The 22,036-nt window shown below is 40.6% G+C and overlaps 1 protein-coding gene across 2 annotated transcripts; it reads left to right on the plus strand.

The window, feature by feature from the left end:
* The first annotated feature begins 1,709 nt into the window (after positions 1–1,709).
* ACTL6A (actin like 6A) lies at positions 1,710–20,965 on the plus strand. 2 transcript variants are annotated; one of them, XM_039355463.1, is made up of 14 exons: positions 1,710–1,862; positions 2,771–2,847; positions 3,580–3,754; positions 5,544–5,644; positions 6,390–6,487; positions 8,801–8,895; positions 9,507–9,613; positions 10,323–10,412; positions 12,002–12,063; positions 12,692–12,806; positions 13,487–13,567; positions 16,307–16,402; positions 18,981–19,067; positions 20,458–20,965. In XM_039355463.1, the coding sequence occupies exons 1-14, from the start codon at positions 1,838–1,840 to the stop codon at positions 20,536–20,538; spliced, it is 1,290 nt and encodes a 429-aa protein (XP_039211397.1). In that variant the 5' UTR covers positions 1,710–1,837; the 3' UTR covers positions 20,539–20,965. The 2 variants fall into 2 exon arrangements, with proteins under 2 accessions (XP_039211397.1, XP_039211396.1); XM_039355462.1 differs by lacking the exon at positions 1,710–1,862 and adding an exon at positions 1,955–2,145.
* The last annotated feature ends 1,071 nt before the right edge of the window (positions 20,966–22,036 follow it).

Below are 22,036 nucleotides of genomic sequence, written 5' to 3' on the forward strand. Positions count from 1 at the left end.
AAAATAAGATTGGAAACAAAACGGGGACAATGATTAAAGGTCAGGAGAGGGGTCAAAAGCAAGGTGATGTTCCCAGATATTACAAGGCTGCTGGTTTAGATTTCATATTTTATATTTATTTAGTGTTGTATTTGTGGATGTTTGAAAGCTACCCAGTGCAATTAAAAGATGATTAGGGGACTGGAGGCTAAAACATATAAGGAATGGTTGCTAGAATTGGGTATGTAGTTTAACGAAGAGAAGGATGAGGGGGGACATGATAACAGTATTCCAATATCTCAGGGGCTGCCATAAAGAAGAGGGAATCAAGCTATTTTCCAAAGCACCTGAAGGCAGGACAAGAAGCAATGGGTGGAAACTAATCAAGGAGAGAAGCAACCTAGAACTAAGGAGAAACTTCCTGACAGTGAGAACAATTAATCAGTGGAACAGCCTGCCTCCAGAAGCAGTAAATACTCCAACACTGGAAGTTTTTAAGAAGAGACTGGACAGCCATTTGTCCGAAATGGTGTAGGGTTTCCTGCCTGAGCAGGGGGTTGGACTAGATGACCTCCAAGGTCCCTTCCAACTTTACTACTACTACTATTATTATTAATAAACGAATGGGAAAGTTATTGTTTTTTTTATAAAAAATAACAAAGTAGAAAGTACCGATGAAAGAAAATATTTGTGGCTTAGGTTGAACTGTGGAGTCTTTGGTGCTCTCTGATCCTGATTATTTTCTTGCAGACGTTTCATTTTCCAACTAAGTAACATCTTCAGTGCTAAAAGAGAATGGGGCTGCTCTGTTTATATAGTGTCAGTGTTGGTGGGAGTGTTGTTTTCTTCTTAGTAGTTTCTTGATTAGGCAGTCGTTTACTCTTGGATTGTTTGTCTGAGTTGGTAATTCCTTGGGATATTATTTACTGCTTGATTGTTGGTATTAATCCTGGTATCATTCTCTGCTTATCTAGATGTTGATTACTGGTAAGGTAGTGTTTTGGTCTTTCTTTTAACTTTTCGATTGTTTTCCAAAATTATCACTTTGAGGCCTGCTATAGATTGTCCCGAAGAGGCTGAAATGATCCTTCTTTGTCTTTGAGGCCTGATACCAATCTTGCCTCTATGAATTGTTTTGCACAAAGTATGTCCCATGCAGAATCCCGAATCACATTGCTGGCACACAAGGGCATAGACCAGCGTTTCCGAACCTCAGCAACTTTAAGACATGTGGATCTCAACTCCAGAATTCCTCATTTCCAGGGGAATTGTGGGAGTTAAAATCCACCCGTTTTAAAGCTGCCGAGGCTGACGAACACTGGCATGGACCACATTGGAAGAAGAGCGCCTGAAAGTTCCTCTAAACTAGCGCGCGCCTTTGATTGGACTACAACTCCCATCACAATATACACCCAAGTGGGGCGATGGGAGTTGTAGTCCAACACCCTGGCGGGGACCAGACTGGAGAACGAATCCCACCATTGTGCCTGGAAAGCCTTACTCCCCAACTAAAGGCAAAACTACAACCAGCCCCCTTTAGCTCCGCCCCCGGGCGCTGCAGCCGACTTTTCCCGTCGCACGCGGGACGCGTCTCAACCTATCAGAGGGCCCCGACTGAGTCCAAGGGAAAAAGCCCGAGAAAGCGACGTCGCGATAGGCTTACATATTCTATCCCTTCTCCAATTAGACTGCCTCCTCCGCGACGTCGCTTTCTATTGGCTCTCCGAGGGCAAACGGAGGCGGGACGTCCGGGAGCAGAGAGGGAGTGAGAGAGTGTAAGAGAAAGAAGAGGAGGCTGAGGGGTTTGGGGCGCTCGGAGGTCGGAGGTGCTGCCGGCGAAGCGGGAGTTCGAGCCGTCATGAGCGGCGGCGTCTACGGAGGAGGTGAGCGGCCTAAGGCGGGAGGAGGCCACCCTTTCTTTAACGCGGGCCGGCGGTGGGCGGAGCTTCTGCGCGCTCTCTCCCGTACGAGTCCTTTTGCAGCCTCTCCTTCGCATGCATGGAAGCGGAGCTCCTGGCGCCCTCCTGGGCTTCCCGATTCCTAAATTGCTTGCCGGCTTTCCGAGCCTCTGGATGACGCTGTCTTCCCTCCTTGCTGCCCGCTTTCCCTCCTTGCTGCCCGGAGCCCCTCTTGGTACATGCAAGAGGGGCTACCCAGGCTTAATATGTATGTATGTATATGTGTGTGTGTGTGTATGTATGTATGTATATATATTTATTTATTTTGTGGGAAGAATCCAGAGAAAAAAATATTTTGGAGAATATTAAAAAGGCAGAATATATTTCCCCAAAGGATTTTAAAGGCAGAAACCAACCAACCCCCCAAGTCTCTGCCCCAGACAGAAACCAGGTCTGCAGAAATGCAGATGTGATAATCTGGTCAGAAAGATTGGAGTCAGGAAGCTGGGATTAGAAAGATCCCTAGAATCAACTGTCCCTCACACCAAAAATCTAACAGTCATCAGCCACAGCCCCAGAGAAGCAGGATAAGACCTTTGGGATATAATAGGATTAACCCATCACTATCAGAATACCAGAAAGACACACTCAGACTCAGGTGAAACTTCATGCCACAAGAACAACTCAAAACAAAAACCCCAAAAGGTATAAAAACCCACTCCCTACTACATGTGGTCAGTTGTTTTTTTCCAGAGCTCTCTTTCTGTCTGGCTCTCCTCTTCAGTAAACTACAATCTTCTTTCTAAAGCAGTCTCCATGTTTTGCATTTTATCGGTAAAAACAAGATAGCGCTATAGTGCTGAATTTAATAAATGATGCCTCCCTGTCTGCAGATGAAGTTGGTGCACTGGTGTTTGATATTGGCTCCTGCACAGTGCGAGCTGGCTATGCTGGAGAAGATTGCCCAAAGGTAAGGATGAAAGTGAAGTGGTAGATTAAGCCAGGAGCCCTCATCACGTAAAATAGAGTAAAGCATGGATCTATATGAGTGTTTCAGTTTGCAGAATTTCCTATACCATGTTGGCTGGGCTGGGGAATTCTGGCAGTTGATGTCTGCACATCTTAAAATTGCTGAGGCTGAGAAACACTGCTCTGTATAATGAACAATGGAGCAATGGCTCAGCAATTGTGGTCCAGTAATATGTAAAACATTGGTTATGTGCTTATTTGTCATATCTGCTTGATTGATTTCGCATGCTCTGGGTCCCATTATTATTAACTGATTGTTAATTTTCTCCAGACTTTCTTTGGATGATTTGTTCTGTGTTTTATTGTTTCATTTTGGAAACTGCCTACATTTGTAACAGATTGGGCAACCTATAAATCTAATTATTAATAATTATTGCCCAGCAAGGATTACCTTTCGCTTCTCATATCATTGTATTCCTACAAATTCTTTTCTTGGATCATAATCTTTATGCATACAACTCCTTAGTTAATAACCGACTTATTGCAGCAGAAATCTTTTCTAAAGACACTTGGTCAACTGCATCTTGATCAAGATGGCAGGAGAAGGCTATGAAAATGAGGGATTCTTCTGCATGATCACTTCTTTTTGTAACATACATGCTAGTTAAAACAATACACTACAGGTGGTCATTATATAACCTTATATGTTTGTTCTCCATACTGTTTATTGTAGGTGGACTTCCCTACTGCCATTGGGGTGGTCTTGGACCGAGATGATGGAAGCTCCATGATGGAGATTGACGGTGATAAAAGCAAGCAAGGAGGGCCAACATACTATATAGACACAAATGCCTTGAGAGTTCCTAGGGAGAATATGGAAGCCATTTCACCTTTGAAAAATGGAATGAGTATGATGTTCTGCATTTTCTCCTTTTAATCTTAAATTCTGTTTTCTATTTTGTGGTACCTCAGAATCTCTGTTTCTGAAAAATAGATTTTGTCTTACTTGGAAGACGATATGTGGTGGTGGAAGTTGAAAAAACATGGGTTGTTTCAAGCCAAGAATTATAATAGAATAACACAGTACAGATAGTCCTTGACTTAAAACAGTTCATTTAGTGACCATTCAAAGTTTCAATGCCACTGAATAAAGTGACTTATGACCGTTTTTCTCAGTTGTGACTTTTGCAGCATCCACGAGCATGTGATCAAAATTTAGATGGTTGGCAACTGGTTCATACTTATGACCGTTGCAGTGTCCCAAGGTCATGTGATCACTTTTTGTAATCTTCTGACAAGCAAAGTCAGTGAGAAAGCTAGATTCACTTAACAACTAGGTTATTAATTTATCAACTTCAGTGATTCACTTAACAACTATGGCAAGAAAAGTTGTGAAATAGGAAAAACTCACTTAACAAATGTCTCATTTAACCACAGACATTTTTGTGCTCAATTGTCGTAAGTCAAGGACTACCTGTATCCTTGTATATTTTCTTTTTCTTCTTTCATTTATTATATAGACTTAGTCTGAAATAATGATTTCCAAGGGAATCTTGTGGTTTTTTTTAATAAATTGTTATAAAGAAGATGTAAATCTAATTAAATATTAGCATTTGGGAGAAAAAACTCTCTTGTATAATTTGTTCTATCCTGTGGTTATTCTCCCTCCTGTTTAAGATAAAAGACAGTGATTCAGTTCAGAGATAAATGTTGAATCATGATTATCCATTACAATGGTTTTCTTATCCTAACCTGGATAAAATCTTAAATGCCCTCTGAAAGCACAGTTTGACTTGCCCAATTATGCTGTCCCTTCAAATAAGAGATGCCAATGAGACTTCACCAACATGGAACCTGGCAGATTAAGGAAGATTGCTTTGCTTGAGGCATATTCAATACTTAAACTTTTCATATCTTGCTTTCTGCTAGTTCTTAACTGTTCAGACATTGATTGAGCTCATATATTGCATTAGTCATAACATGCTTTGTTTGTTCCAGGTAATCCTTGCTTAATGACTGGTGCTTAGTGACCAAAGTTGCAACAGACCTCCACAGAGCTACTTAAGACCCAGTACTGCAGTTCTGATGCCTACTCCTGGCAGTCACAGGATTGCACTTTGGGTGTCTGGCAACCAGCTCACATTTATGGCCATTTGCAGTGACTGTGATTTTTGGCAATTTTTTTTTGCTGGTTTGTGATGTTGACTTCTGATTTCTAGCAAAATATGCCCATGAAAGAAAATAGGTTTGCTTAATGACTACAGCAAAAAGGGATTTAAAATCAAACACTGTCACATGGTGACTCGCTTAATCCCAGTGATAGCCATAATTCTGGGGTCAGTTACGGTCACAGCTCAATGATTACTTCATCTGTTATAGGAACTCAATCCATCCGGGTATATTCATTGAACCGTTGTTAAAAGTACTCATGGCACATGCTTATCACAGTCAAAACAAACCTAATATGCTATTTTTTTCATTCATTGTGGAATAGTACATTTATAATCCAAAACTGTTACTAATTTTGCTCTGTTAAGTGGTTCATTTTTTGGGGGGGGGGTTGCAAATTTGTCAGTCCTCTATCCTATGTCGATGGACTGCTCATATTTTCATGCTGAACCTTGTATTAAAAACATGCATGCAATGAGTAGATTACATTCCACCGACAAAAGCTGCATTCATTTTATATTGTTACAGTTGAAGATTGGGATAGTTTCCAAGCCATCCTGGATCATACCTATAAGATGCACATTAAATCTGAAGCTTCATTGCATCCTGTTTTAATGTCTGAAGCACCAGTGAGTAAAAATTGGTTTTACTTATTTCAAAGAACCAATCAGGTTTCTTGCTCAGATATCTGGCTTTTTAACTAGAATATGGAATATGTGCTACATGAAGGTTTTTTTTCCAGAAGTTTTGAAGGTCTCAGGAAGGTCTCAGAAATGATTAATATGGAGCCTGGTTCAAGTTCAGCTCCATATAAGATTTGGGCAAGTAACATAAAGTTGAATTGCAGCTGGGATTAGTGAGCTTCCTCTAGTATGGAAAAGTAACATGATACTCTTTCAGACTTTCCCAGTACTTTTATATAACGTATAACAGTCTGAAAAATCATCTCCAAATAATTAAAGCATGCCATTTCTTCTACTTTTAGTTCATTAACTAGCCAGGTAATTTTAATTTTTTTTTTTTTTAGAGAAAATTATGTTTTTAATTTTTTTTCTTTCCACACTTCCTCAAAGTGTAGAATGGATATGTCTCTGTGTATTTATAGTTATGAGATTGTTTTTTGGGAAGTTTTCAAAATATATTTATAAAAGTATCACGATTCTGTGGCAATACATAAAATTAGAAATCGCTGTATATTCTGTGATTGAGAGAGTAAAACTTTTTTTAATCTATTTCAGTCTGACAGATATTTATAAATCTGGTTACCCAGTTTGCAAGGAATTGGGAAGAAATAACCGAAAAATGTCAGTCTTCTGCTTCTTGAGTCATAAATAATAATTTTGTATTTTGATTATTTTCTCTGTGTTTTTCTAGTGGAACATTAGAGCAAAGCGTGAAAAACTGACAGAATTAATGTTTGAACATTACAACATCCCTGCATTCTTCCTGTGCAAAACTGCGGTACTAACAGCGTATCCTAAAAAGGTTGAATAAGGGAGCATCATCACAAATACTTTAAGGAAACAGTTATAAAATTGTTTTTTTATAATTGCTTAACCAAGATCCTGTTGCTGTGCTATTTTCCAAACAGGTACAATCAATTGTGAAAACTCATGAATTATGTAGGGAGATCATATTTAGTTTTTTTTTAATATAAATATTAGATATTACATTCGTATATTTTGTTTAAAAATCAGACTTCTCTAGGCTGGTGGCCTCCATTGTTGGGGCCATGACAACAACGGGAGATTACAAATAGCCCTAGACTTGCAACCATTTGTTTACTGACTGTTCAAAGTTATAACGGCACTGAAAAAAATGACTTATGACCAATTTTTCACATTTATGATAGTTGCAGCATCCCCATGGTCACGTGATCAAAATTCGGATGCTTGGCAACTGGTTCATAGTTGCAGTGTCCCGGGGTCCTGTGATCCCCTTTTGCAACCTGATAAGCTAGTGATGGCGAACCTTTTAGAGACCAAATGCCCAAACTGTAATCCAAAACCCACTTATGTATCACCGGCTGCCGGGTGGGTGTGGCCCACTTGGCAGGTGCAGCTACAGTGGGCGTGGCAGACTGAGTGGGCATGGCCACTGAATGGGTGTGGCTGCAGTAGTCATGGCAGACTGGGTGGGCATAGCCTGGGTGGGCGTGGCCACCTCGATGTTGCTTATGGGGAGGGACACCTGTGGGAGCCGGGCAGGGTTGGAGGAGATCCAGGGGGTTTCTGGTGGGTGGGATGGTGGGCTCCCCAATGGCGGCTCCAGGCTGGCTGGCCTTAGGCCAGTGATGGCGAACTTTTAGAGACCACATGTGCTGGGGTGATGGCGCGTACCCACAGAGAGGGTTCCGCGTGCCATAGGTTCGCCACCACTGTGATAAGCAAAGTCAATGGGGAAGCCAGATACACTTAACAACCGTGTTGCTACCTTAACAATTTCAGTGATCCACTTAACAACTGTGGCAAGAAAGGTGGTAAAATGGGGGCAAAACCTCAGTTAACTGTCTTGCTTAGCAACAGAAATGTTGGGCTCAGTTATGGTTGTAAGTTGAGGACTACCTGTATAGAAGTTGGAGCCTAATTTGTCTGGAGAACACCAAATTTGCAAGAGACAAATGTCAGTAAATGGGATTTTGTGCTGGGAAGAAGAACATTGATTGGCAATCCACTCTGTGTCAGTAAAAATTTAAGTTAATATGATCTCGACTAGGATTTGGCCTGGCAACGCTTCAAGCAGTTCTGAAGCTTAGTTCTGTCTTGTATACGTGAGAGCCAGTTTTGAGTGACTTATTTCCCTATGGAAAGATACATGCTCGGCATTGTAAGACGAGACAGAAAGACCCGCACATGGATTAGAGCACAACAAAAGTGTATGTCATCAAGAGAGTAAAAGAATTGAAATGGAAACAGTGCTGGTCACATAGCAAGAAGAACCGATGACAGGTGGACCAAGAAGTCATAGAATGGATCCCCCTTGATAAAAAGCATCCAAGGAAGAGACCTAAAACAAGATGGAATTGACGACATCAATCAGCAAGGATTGCAGATCCAACTGGCCAAAGAAAGCTCAGGACCACATTGGTTGGAAACATACGGAAGAGGCCTTCCTCCTGAAGTAGATAGACAATGGCTGAAACGATGATGACGATGACAGTGGATATAATTTACTGCCAGTTTAATTCTCTTAAAATCTTCCCTCTCACACAAATAGTCCTTGACTTAACGACTGGTTGCTTAGTGACTATTCAAAGTTACAACAGACTCCAAAAAAGGGACTTACGACCTGGATTTGGAATTTTGATGTTCACCCCCCTTCCTTCCTTCCTTCCTTCCTTCCTCCTTCCCTTCCTTCCTTCCTTCCTCCTCCCTCCCTCCCTCCCTCCCTCCCTCCCTCCCTCCCTCCCCTCCCCTTCCTTCCTTCCTTCCTTCCTTCCTTCCTTCCTTCCTTCCTTCCTTCCTTCCTTCCTTCCTTTCACCAGCATTTACCTCTGGTTTTCAGAAAAAAATGCCCCCTAAGAAACAATGGGTTTGCTTAATAACCATGGCGTTTGCCTAATGACAACCACAAAAATGGTCATACAACCAGGTGCCATCACATGACGATCTGGTTTTCTACCATCACACCGTATTATTGAAATTGCAGGCTCAGCTATGATCGTAACTTAAAGACTACTTAATATCATTAGATACAAATTCATGCAATATGTAAAAGCCCAACAAACCATGATATATGTTGTTCCTGTGCCAAAATTCCACCATCTTCCTTGACTCTGCAACTAGCTTTGCGAATGGCAGATCCACCGGGTTGATCTTAGATAGTGGAGCAACACATACCACTGCGATTCCAGTCCATGATGGCTACGTGCTTCAGCAAGGTGAGAAATCTTCCAGAATGATCCGAGCTATCCTACTATATTGTTAGACTCAAGACAAACGAATGACAGGGTTTGTTTGTACCAAACAAAATGAATTAAATAAAACTTATTTCTGAAAAGCAGTACGATGGCCACCAAAGGAGAATTTCTAATAGTTCATGAGAGGATGTTCTGGATAATAGCCCCTAATTTGGAAATTTTAAAGTTGAGGACTACCTCAATTTTAAAATGCATTTATTTATAATATGTATAGTATATGACAATAATAATAAAGTGGAAGGGATCTTGGAGGTCATCTAGTCCAACCCCCTGCTCAGGCAGGAAACCCTATACCATTTCAGACAAATGGCTGTCCAGTCTCTTCTTAAAAACTTCCAGTGTTGGAACATTCACAGCTTCTGGAGGCAGGTTGTTCCACTGGTTAATTGTTCTAACTCTCAGGAAGTTTCTCCTTACTTCTAGGTTGCTTTTCTCCTTGATTAGTTTCCATCCATTGCTTCTTGTCCTGCCTTTAGGCGCTTTGGAGAATATAGAAAGTTTCTATGTTAAATGTAATTGTGAGTGGTGGTGGAGTATTAAATCTTTTGATTCCACTTGTGCCCTGCGTTTAGGCATTGTGAAGTCACCTCTTGCTGGAGATTTCATTTCAATGCAGTGCAGGGAACTATTTCAAGAAATGAACATTGAGATCATCCCACCTTATATGATCGCATCGAAGGTAAGACCCTGCATTGATAGAATGAAAGAAAGCTGCACGTTCTTGTAAATGTGAATCAAAAAGCTGCTTTAGGATTCACAACATTTCTGGTTTAACAATCGTGTCTCCAATATTAAATTCCATCAGGGTTGGCCTTGGATTTAAATTCAGTTTAGAGTCATACACAGAGGATGCACATTTAAAAAAAAAAAGTTTTGATTCTCAGTGTACTTCACTATTCCAAGACAGAGGTTGGATTTGCACATTAAGGTATAAGCACCCCAGGAACTTGTAGTGCTCCATTTATGGTTGAATTACATTATCCAGTATCTTTTACTTTGGTCATAGATGCTGGGAGTTGTACTTCAGCTACAATTGAAGCACCCATTTTTTGTCCCTGACACAAACCATTACACAGTGGCCTAAAGCACGAACCCAGTAACTATGATGTTATTGTGCTAAAGAAAGTATTTACAGATGTACAGCTTTGCAAAGCCACAACCTTTTTCGTGGGCTGGTTATGTACTTAGAAACAGTAAATGATGAGAACTGAACTGTGAATAGATTTTACCTTAGTCAGGCTTGAATGTTCTGTTGCCTCTCTTGGCTTTAAAGGAAACTCTTAGGTACTGTATCCTCAACATTCCTAGGTTTATAACTCCTCCAAGCCATCTACAGAATAATGTATTTGAATGTGGCCTTTTGGAATGACCTTGATTTTATATTCCAGGAAGCAGTTCGAGAGGGTTCTCCAGCAAACTGGAAGAGAAAAGAGAAATTGCCTCAGGTCACAAGATCTTGGCACAACTATATGTGTAACGTAAGTATTTGCCGTTAAGTTAATTTGTTTGGATATAAGAAGCATTTCCTGCAAATACATCCATTTCTGCGATGAATGATCCCTTTAGGAATGAATTGCTGGTATGACTCATGGCTCTGATGATTTAAACAGGATTCCTCTACCTCATGCAGTCTATAAGGTGTGCATTATTAGTAAATGTTGGTGCAGTGAAAAATTATAAATGCATTCTAGATTTTCTGGAGAAAAGCAGATCAGTAGGAAAGTAAAGAGGAAATTAATAGCACGATTAACATCACTTATAGGTAGCATTTTACAATATGATAATCTACTGTAGGCACATAAATCACTGTGGTGGCACAGTAGTTAGTATTACAAGCTAACTCTGTCCATAGCCAGGAGTTCAATCCCAACTGGCTCAGGTTGACTCAGTCTTCCATCCTTCTAAGATCGATAAAATGAGGACCTGGATTGTTGGGAGCATTATGCTGACTCTGTAAAGTGCTCAGAGAGTGCTGTAAAGTACTGTGAAGCGATATATAAGTCTAAGTGCTATTGTTATATTGGTCCCAGGGGGGCCTTTTCATTAGTCTTCACATTTTAAGGGGATCCTGACATTACTTTGCTCCAGTGGAGTGCCAGTCGTTCAAGCGATTTTTATCTGCAAACCTTGCAAATATATCCCAGCAACCTGTAGGAATCTCTTTATTCTCACTTTCCTGGATGGAATGGGTAACCTTGAACAAAACTAATGGAGGAGAATCAGCATATGCCATAGGAGTTTCACCCTTCTTATCATTGTAGTGTGCTCTCAGACATGGGAACCTAACTGCAGTATTGATTTAGGTCAGGGGTAGGCAACCTTGGCTCTTTTATGACTCGTGGACTTCAAACTCCCAGAATTCCTGAGCTGAATTCTTGGAGTTGAAGTCCATGAGTCATAAAAGAGCCAAGGTTGCCTACCCCTGATCTAGGTGTCTCTTAACCTACCTCATGGAATAATCAGTTAATGGCTCTTCCCTCATAAGAGTTGACTTTTTCTTCCCTCATTAAGGCTGGACTCTTTTGTCGTAAGAATTGACCTTCACAAGAGTTGACTCAAGAGATTTGAGTTGAAGAATTGACTTGAAAAGTTGCCTGAACTGGATTGCTTGATCGATGCATTCTTCTAGGCCTCCAAGAGAGTTTCATGTTTTGATTTCAGATATTATTCCGTTGTTTCTACCCAGATAAGCTTTCTTAAAGATGCTAGCATTTTGGACTTTTTTGGCCATAACCTTGCAGCATTAGAATGGGTATTATAGGCTGTCAAATCCAGTGTTGTGATTTCAGGAATTCAGCCTAAAGTGGACCTCTGAATACGTGCAGGAAAATAGAGCTCTCCTCTTTGGATATTGTTTCCACTGTGGTACTTGGTGTTACATTACAAAGATTTTCCTGACCTGTACCTGGGTGCTCCTACTTGGATTTCCAAATATAACACTGACTTTAGGAATGCGGTGTCCACATTGTTTAATTTGGAGCGTGCCTTTATTTTTAGTTTTAAAAAAGTATAAAGCAGTATTTGTATCAGAAATCCTTATGTGAAAATATTTTTTCTCCTTCCATAGTGTGTTATTCAGGACTTTCAAGCGTCTGTTCTACAAGTTTCTGATTCAGCTTACGACGAGCAGTAAGTCTTTCTTAATTTATAGGAATGTTACGGTGCCTAATATAAGACTGTATTCCAATCTTTTTCCAGTCTGAAATTGTAGACTGGTTCCAGTATAAATTTTATAAAATTTATAAAAATTGGCCATCTACTTTTCCTCTTGGCCTCTTTACCCAACCTTTCCATTTTCTCCCTTAAAATCCTCTCTAAGCACCTTTTTTGTGTAATCTCTACTCTGGGTTTTTTTTGGATGCCACAGTTAGCCTCTGATTGTAGCAACAATATTCTGGATTTTGCAGAAAATACAGATAGAAATTCCTTTCAGATACTGATGTGGCTCAGGGCAAAATGTGATCTGGTTTGAAAACAAACTGTTTCTGTCCTTTGTTTTACACCAGAGGTGGAGAATTACTCTTCAGATATTAATTACAGCTCTCCTAATTCATGTGAATGTCTGTGTTGATTAGGGCATATGAAATATTTGTTCAAACATCTGGAAAGCATCAAGTTTTCAAGAGATTCTCCCGCTGTTATTAAATTGTTTTTTCTCAGGTTTTTTTTGTAGAGGGAAACATAATTTCTTTTATAAAAAGGAAAAAAATGTCTATTCACTGAATGCCATTTGTAAATGACTGATTTTTGCCCTCAGGGTGGCTGCACAAATGCCAACTGTACACTATGAGTTCCCCAATGGCTACAATTGTGATTTTGGTGCTGAACGACTAAAAATTCCTGAAGGCTTGTTTGACCCTTCAAATGTAAAGGTAAAACTAAACGAGATGGAACGGACATGGATGCTTTGTTTTCAGTGACAGTTTTATGGAAACAGGTGGAAAATCTAGAATCTTCATTTTGTGGATTACAAAAAAGTCACTGTGTGTTTTGTGTTTTAATGACATCTGATGTTGAGGCTCTTATTCTACATTAGAGTAAATTTATTTGCCAAGAAATTGTAGTTCATGATTTTGCTGTTTTCTGAGAGAGATTTTAATTCTGCATCTCAGGTAGTCCTCGAGTTACAACTGTAATCATGGCAGTTGTAAATTGCGATAGTCATAAATGAGGTCAGTCACATGACCGACGTGATTTTATGACCTAAAGTGACCACCATGGTCATTAAATGGCCATTGTGGTCCTTAAGTGAATCCATGGTTCTCTGTTACCAATTATGTCGAAAACCAGGAATAAATGCCAGATTTCAGCAAAACATCATAAAACGGGGTCATATGAAGTACTGAAACAATTTAATTAGTTATAAACTGTATCAGACCAAGGAAAAAGAAGAGATTCTGTGTTACATATACTTTTTTCTATTTACTAGAATTACCAGATGAAGCTTCCGTTTCATGAAAGTACTGTATTTCAGAAAAGGCTCGCAGTGTTCCTACTAATTGCACTTCTGATGTAATAGCAATTAATGCTAAACATTCTTTCTCTTTTCTAGGGTTTATCTGGCAATACAATGCTTGGTGTGAGCCATGTGGTCACCACCAGTGTCGGAATGTGTGATATAGACATTCGGCCGGTAGGTATTAATTAGGTATAATCCCCTTATTTTTCTTGATTAAAATTTGGAATGGAAGCAAGAACTGTGCTTTGATGCAGAACTCTACCCTGTTCAGGGCTACTTGAAAGCTCAGTTGTGTTTTTACACTTGATCTTAGCCAAAAGGCCAAGAAACAACAAGGCTCGGTTGTATTTTTCAGGTAAGCCCAGATGTAACGCAAAGACTGCAATCCGATGACTGGTTCAGTTCTTGGGTCAAAGATGGGCTTGTTGAATGTGCTTAGCTAAACCCTAAGAATCAGGTTGGAAATTCCAACATTGGCTCAGAAGCTGTTTATAAAGAGCTTATAAACAGAAGAAGGGGCAAGCAAAGAACACTCTGGCTTGATAACATCAAAACTGACACAAAGATGATTATCCAACAATTGAAGGAAACTCTGCTTGACAGGGTGGCATGGAGAGCACTTGCCTATAAAGTCGCCAAGAGTTGGACACGACCGAATTGTTTAAAACAGCAACATAAAGAGTACACAAATTGTGTACGAGAGAAATCCCTTTTCTTTATGTTTTCCAGGAAGGGTTGCCAAACATATTCTTATAGAGCTATTTGATATTCAGAATTGATAATCTGATTTTCCCCGGGATTTCCCTGATCTGTCATTCCAGAATTAGGGTTGCAATAAAAACCATGCAAACCATGTTTATATATTAAAATGCTGAGAAATCACACGTTTTAGCTTCTAAGGAAAAAATAGTTAGAACATGGGTACCACCCTTTAAAGCAGTGTTTCTCAACCTGGACAATTTTAAGGCATGTGGACTTCAACTCCCAGAATTCCACAGCCAGCAATTGCTGGCTGAGGAATTCTGGGAGTTGAAGTCCACAAGTCTTAAAGTTGCCAAGTTTGAAGGCTCCTATTCTAGAGAAAACACTTCCCTGGTTATAAGACGATAACTTATACAAGAATTAAATACCAGATGATGGGAAAGTGCCTGTTTGCCATGATGCCTCCTACTAGATTCTTTTTGTATCTTCTTGGGAGACAGCTGATCTAAAAGGACTATATAAAAACTTCAGTGATGCTGATGATTATACATTTTGTATGTCAAAAGCTCAATTGTAACAGTGGAATGCTTTACCTTTTTAAATTATGTGTCTTTTAAAAGGCAGCTAATGGTGTTTCAGATGAATGTTCAACTTTTTGAGGCTGTTCAACTTTTAGGAGATAAGCAGCAAACGTAGAAACAAACCTTGACCAGAGGAAACAAATGGTGGCCCTATCTTTGTCCATTGTAAACCAATTTAATGTTACTGTTTATTCTTTTAATGTTTCATAATTGGTTTTTAAATTATTGTAAACCGCCTACAGGCAAAATGGGTGACATATAAGTTTAATAAATAAATTATCAGCCATGTTGACTTGACATCTGAAATGAAGAACTGAATTGATGTTTGGGGCAAAGAATGCTGATACTTTTTTTGATCCTTTGCCATCTGTCACAATTTGGAGTGGGTAGATGATGAAAATCCCAAGCATAAATGCTGGCATTTTAGGTAGCCAAAGTTTCAGCTTACTCCATATATCAGCATGTTGAGAATTGTTGTGTAGTACTCCTTGTGTAGTATTTTTGGACAGAAGTAACTGAGATTGCTAGAGAGCCAGTTTGGCATAGTACAGTGATGGCGAGCCTTTTAGAGACCGAGTACCCAAACTGCAACCCAAAACCCACTTATATATCTTCGGGTAACGGGTGGGTGTGGCCATTTGAGTGGGCGTGGCCCATTGGGTGGGCGTGGCTTCGGTGGTAATGGTAGACTGGGTTGGATTAAAAAATTCAATCAATTCCAACTTTGCGAGATCTTTTTTCCCCGCGAGAAGTTGAAATTGATTGATTGATTGAACCTTTGTTTTTTTTTGCACACGGTGGCGGAGGCCTAAAGTGAAAAGGTTTTATAAAACCCAGCTGAAGGCCAAGGACTGGGGCGACGGTGCGCGTACCCACAAAAAGGGCTCTGCGTGCCACCTGTGGCACATGTGCCATAGGCTCGCCATCACGGGCATAGTAGTTAATGCATCAGAGTGGAAACCTGGAGATCATGAATTCTACTCTGCCCTTAGGTGCTATACCTTGGATGGCCTTGGGCCAGTCACTTTCTTTCAGCCCTAGAAAAGAAGCAATGGCAGTCTCGTCTGACAAACCTCACTGAGAACACTGCAGGGTCTTGCCCAAGCAGTCTCTGAGAACTGGACACAATTGACTAGGGAAAACAACAACAACCCCGACATTCTACTGTAAATATTTGTGACACCAGGAGTATCACCACAAGAGCTTGACTTCAGGAAATCCAATCTGGCATGTATTTGCAGAATCGGGCTGTTTTAGTTTCCAAGCGCAGAGTCCACCGTTGTGCCTCAAAAGTGCAGACTTGGCAAAGAACCCAAATTGTGCTGCTTGTCTCATTGTCAACATGTTTATTGAATTAGGGATTCCTGTTTCCAAAATACTGTTCAGTGTGGAATTTTAAATATTCTTTATATTGTGGCAGACTCCGATTCAAAACAGGACCTTCTGCACAAGGACCCCTCCCAGGTTTTACATTTGTTGGTGGAAATGATATATTACCTCCTTGCCCTGATAAGAGGGTGTGATTTACTTTCAAATTCTATGTAGGCTTGTGTAATCTTTTCTCTATCAAAAAGGGGATTACAGAAAGTTACACGTCCAGTAATGTGTGTGCCTTGCTTTACTTTTCCAGGGCCTCTATGGTAGTGTGATTGTAGCAGGAGGAAATACACTACTACAGAGTTTTACAGACCGGCTGAATAGAGAACTATCTCAGAAAACTCCTCCAGTAAGTTTGTCATTTAATAAGTACATTTACAGTCAGCTCCCCATATTGGCATATTTAAAAAATGTTTGGACCTATTTTGCTTTTTTTTTAAAAAAAACCCCACCATCTATATTTATTTATTTATTTATGAGACTTATATACCGCTTTAAGTGCAAGCACTCTCTAAGCGGTGTACACCAGTAAGCAATGTATATATATATATATATACATTGCCCCCAACAATCTGGGTCCTCATTTTATCTACCCCGGAAGGATGGAAGGCTGAGTCAACCTTGAGCCGGTGAGATTTGAACCGCTGACCTGCTGAACACAGTCAGCTAAAGTGGCCTGCAATACTGCATTCTAACTGACCGAGTGCCCAAAAACTGGCCCCGCCCTGCTCCATCCCCTGTCCCGTCCCCACCCCGCCTACCTGCAGGGCCACTCACCGCCTCCAGGGCCCGCCGCACATCGCCCAGGCAGCCCAGCAGTGCCATGGCGGCCACGCCCTCTGCCCGCACCCTGCAGCGTCAACTATGCGTGATGGGACGTGAGGGAAGAGTCTTGTCTATGCTGCCTGGCTGCCATGTCCTTGGCTGCGCTGCTCCGCGTGGGCCACGCTCAGGGGCGACTCTCCTCCAGGGGGGCTGCTGGTGAGGAGGTGGTCGCGGGGGGAGGCAAGGCTGGGGCAACGGCATGTGTGCCCACAGAGAGGGCTCCGAGTGCTGCCCCTGGCACCAGTGCCATAGGTTCGCCACCACTGATCTATATAGATATAGAAGATTCTGGTTTGTGTTGATTATTGAAGATAACTATGTTAGTAGCCATGGTTCAAAGAATGAAGTTAGCTCTGTGTGTTTTAGCAAATTTGGGCTTTAGATTTTGATAAATCTCTCCCTATTTTTGCTTCACCTGGGTTGAAATTTTCTATGAAACTGAGACAATATGTGGTTTCAAAGACTGTATTGGGAATTTGATAGTAGAGGTAGCTACTTCTGAAGTGAAAAATAGCATGGCTGAGCATATTTCTCAGGCAGCTTTATGGGTCTGTGCTAAAGCAACAGGATAATTGACTTACTATATAATTAGAGTTTATGAAGTTGTAGACAGCCTTCTCATCATCCAGTAATATCCAGATGAGGTGGGACTATAAATCTTTGAATGATAAGGAATCCTGGGCTGTGTAGTCCCAACATGTGAAAGGCATTTACTGAGGAAAGAATTGTACTCTTCATCATTTTTCTTTCCCTCATTGTTTATATGATAGGAATGTCTGGTGCAGGGGTAGGCAACCTTGGCTCTTTTATGACTCGTGGACTTCAGCTCCCAGAATTCCTGAGCCAGCATGGCTCAGCTTGGAAACCTCTCTGTTTCCCCTCAGCATGGCTGGCTCAGGAATTCTGGGAGTTGAAGTCCACGAGTCATAAAAGAGCCAAGATTGCCTACCCCTGGTCTAGTGTTAAATTAGCCAGTGTAGGATTTGGGGAATGCTCATGAATGTGGAATGGGATTAAGTTTTCCAGGCACAGCTTGATGGGAATATTATAGGAAGGTGTGGCTACTTCCTGCTCTTTCCTGGGTTTTTAATCTTGCAATAGCAAAATGCAGAATAGCATTTATTTGGGGAGGTCAGAAATAAGATGGAAATGAAACCATCATTCCTTCCTCCCCCTCCCTTCACATCTCCCACTTTTATCTTTATTTGGAGGAGAGCATAGCGCAACTAAAAATCACTCATTTTGCTATTCAATTGCTGGGATGCAGCCGATGGATATTAAGAATCAAAGCAGGCTGTCCCTTCTGACGTACAGCAATAATCTTATAATCATCATCATCATCATCATCATCATCTGTAGTACCATCAAACATCCACATCTGCCTATCCCAGGTCCTGGGTAAGGACTCGATAGGTAGACAAAATGCCAAATCCAGTCTGAACATCTGGCTGACTATGTGATGATCAATAATAATAATAATAATAATAATAATAATAATAATAATAATAATAATAATAATAATAATAATAAAGTTGGAAGGGACCTTGGAGGTCATCGAGTCCAACCCCCTGCTCAGGCAGGAAACCCAACACCATTTTGGACAAATGGCTGTCCAGTCTCTTCTTAAGAACTTCCAGTGTTAGAGCATTCACTGCTTCTGGAGGCAGGTTGTTCCACTGGTTAATTGTTCTAACTGTCAGGAACTTTCTCCTTAGTTCAGGGTTGCTTCTCTCTTTGGTTAGTTTCCATCCGTTGCTTCTTGTCCTGCCTTCAGGGGCTTTGGAGAATAGCTTGACTCCCTCTTCTCTGTGGCAGCCCCAGAGATATTGGAACACTGCTATCCTGTTCCCCCCTCGTCCTTCTCTTCATTGAACTAGACGTACCCAATTCCAGCAACCGTTCTTCATATGTTTTAGCCTCCAGTCCCCTGATCATCTTTGTTGCTCTTCTCTGTACTCTTTCTAGAGGTTGAATTATTGAGGTATGGTTTGAGCTGTTTGGTCTATGTATTCTACAGTGATGAATGTTAAGCAAATATTACCATCTGACCTTTGGGAAGCCTCCCGATGCACCATCACCATTAATCTCTTTTCTGATTTCAGAGCATGAGGTTGAAGTTAATAGCAAACAATACAACGGTGGAGCGAAGGTTCAGTTCCTGGATTGGCGGTTCCATTTTGGCTTCCTTGGTTAGTAAACTATTCTGGCTGCTGCTGATTCCTAAAAAGACTGTGTAACAGCAGGGAATATGATTGAGAGAGAAAGGGGAAAAAAACATTGAATTTTGAATGTAAAGGTAGTCCTTGACTTATGACTTGTTCACTTAGTGACTGAAGTTACGATGGAGCTCCCCAGGGCTACTTATGACCTGAATTCAAAGTTATGCCAGCTGCGGCCCTCTTGCAATCATGGGATCGCATTTTAAACACTTGGCAACCCTCCTGCATTTACATCCATTTGCAGCATCCAGCAGTCATGTGACTGTGATTTATTTATTTTTTCTGGAAAGTGGTGTTTATTTGGGGTTTACGGCAAAAGCAGCCGTTGTGGACTATGGATTTGCTTAATGACTGCTGCAAAAAAGGTTGTAAAATCAGGCGTTGTGACTGGCTTAATCACTGGTGTGACTTGCAGTCATAATTCCTGGCTCAGGGGTAGGCAACCTTGGCTCTTTTATGACTCATGGACTTCAACTCCCAGAATTCCTGAGCCAGGCATGCTGAGGGGAAAGGGAAAGGTTTCCAAGCTGAGCCATGCTGGCTCAGGAATTCTGGGAGTTGAAGTCCACGAGTCATAAAAGAGCCAAGTTTGAAGATCCCTGGTTTAAATATTTAAATTTTTTCCTCACGGTCACGTGATCAAAATTCAGGCATTTGGGCAGGGGTAGGCAACCTTGGCTCTTTTATGACTCGTGGACTTCAACTGCCAGAATTCCTGAGCCAGCCATGCTGAGGGGAAAGGGGGAGGTTTCCAAGCTGAGCCATGCTGGCTCAGGAATTCTGGGAATTGAAGTCCACGAGTCATAAAAGAGCCAAGGTTGCCTACCCCTGTCCTGGCTCAATCACAATTATAAACTGAGGAATATCTCTAATAATGGGGTTGGGAAGCAGGCCCAAGGCCAGTAGGGACCCTGACGGGTGGGAAGCAGTGCATGGAGTGTTTCAGATACGGGGCAGGCATTCTCCCACCCAAAGCACCCTGTGCTCCATTTAATGACCACATCTGGAAGAGCAAGGATGGGATCAAGTGAGGTACTTAATGATTGCATCGAGCAGAGCTGAGACAGGGTCGTTAAATCAGGCAATCACATAGGCACACTTACCAATTGTTACAACTTGGTATCATAATGGGAAGGCTCCATTAGGGGGATTAAGTGGAGGACTACCTGTGCAATCCAAACTAGGCCTGGAGAAGGATGAAAACAAGAAAATGCTGCAATAAAGTTGGGGGGGACTTGAAGGGGAGCTGAGAAAGCAAGAACCATAATGTGATCTCGTAAGGTAGGTTGTGCGTACCTTAGTTTCTGTGTGTCACAAATATTTATTGCAAGATGATTTTTGTTTTTTATTTTTTTTATAGGGTACCTTCCAACAAATGTGGATTTCCAAGCAAGAGTACGAAGAAGGGGGAAAGCAGTGTGTAGAAAGAAAGTGCCCATAAACCCCGTGACTTTTTAAGAATCTGCCTTCCTGTTGCTTCTAATTTTTTTTATAGCTTTAGTAAACTCAGGAACTGAAACTTTTGTCTCTTTTGTAGGAAGTGTATACTTTTTGTGCATCCTGATTTTCAAGTTTTTTTTTTAAAAAAAATCCTAATATTTGAAAAGGCCAAACTTGTCCTTGTCACAGCACATGGATGCTTTTATCCATTGTAAATGCAATAACTTTTATACAAACTTTTTTTTTTAAAAAAAATAATTTTGTATAAATATCTATTTTCTGCAAAAGAAATTCTCCTAGAGACTGATCTATAAATTATGGATGTAATTTCTTGCCTTTGGATAAGGATGAAAAAAAGAAGTGGGTCTGCTTACAGAATAGTCTTACCAGTACTTGTGCTAGCCATCAATAAATTTCTCTAGTTTGGCTTTCTGGCTCCTTTATTTTCCATCATATCGTCAAGTAAAGGTTCTGATTTTTGCTTTTATGTCTGCATATTTCTATTACATTTTTCATACTTGTAGAAGGTATAGAAATGATACTGTTGAATCTTCACCAGTGTGATTATCTTGATAATGATATTGATCCAATGCTCAAAGAATTAACAGTGTTCTGGACCTTGGCTTATTTTTTCATCATGCATTAGAGAATCAGCTGAATTACAGCTAGGTCAAAGTAGATTCCAGAAACCTCCCAATGTCACCAAGGTGAACATGAATAAAACCTAATTTATCTTGGTACCAGCATGTCAGTCAAAAGAAATAGTTGTACATCTTGGCTTTTTAAATAACAACTGAGCAGGAATGCACAATACGCTAAGCCAGTGTTTCCCAAACTTGACAATTTTAAGGCATGAGGACTTCAACTCCCAGAATTCCACAGCCAGCAACGCTGGCTGTGGAATTCTGGGAGTTGAAGTCCACATGCCTTAAAATTGTCAAGTTTGGGAAACACTGCGCTAAGCCATACTGATGTACCTTTAACAATATTGTACAGAATACTGAAAGGAGTATTCTGGAAATAAAAAATTGAAGTCTTGAGGTAAGAAATTTAAATAATTTACTTGTTTACATCAACACTATTCACAAAATGCCTCAGTTTTTCATCAAACATTGTAATACACCCTTACCTCATTTTGTATGCAGTCTTCTTTAAAAGTCTCTTTTAGGTGAATTCCATCCAAGACCTTTTCAGTCTTGCACTTTCTCACACCTGATGTTTTTATTTTGTGATACATCATTTTTCATTTTTCTTAAGAATGTGTGCTTCTATTGGTTACTTTCTTATTCAGTCTATATTCATTTAGCACTATTCATTCTTTATGCATCTCTTATCATATACATTTAAAGTATCCACTACCACTGCATTCAGCTTAACCTATGATGTACTGAACTCAAAACTTTGATTATGCTTTCAACAAACATAGATTTCTTGAACAAAAGCCACATGCTTTGTGTTTGCTTATTCTAAAATGGCACCATCCATTTTCCCTTTAGTTA

The sequence above is a fragment of the Crotalus tigris genome, unplaced genomic scaffold (genome assembly GCF_016545835.1).
Source record: "Crotalus tigris isolate CLP2741 ecotype Arizona unplaced genomic scaffold, ASM1654583v1 scf7180000018690.2240587, whole genome shotgun sequence".
Taxonomy (NCBI): Eukaryota; Metazoa; Chordata; class Lepidosauria; order Squamata; family Viperidae; genus Crotalus; species Crotalus tigris.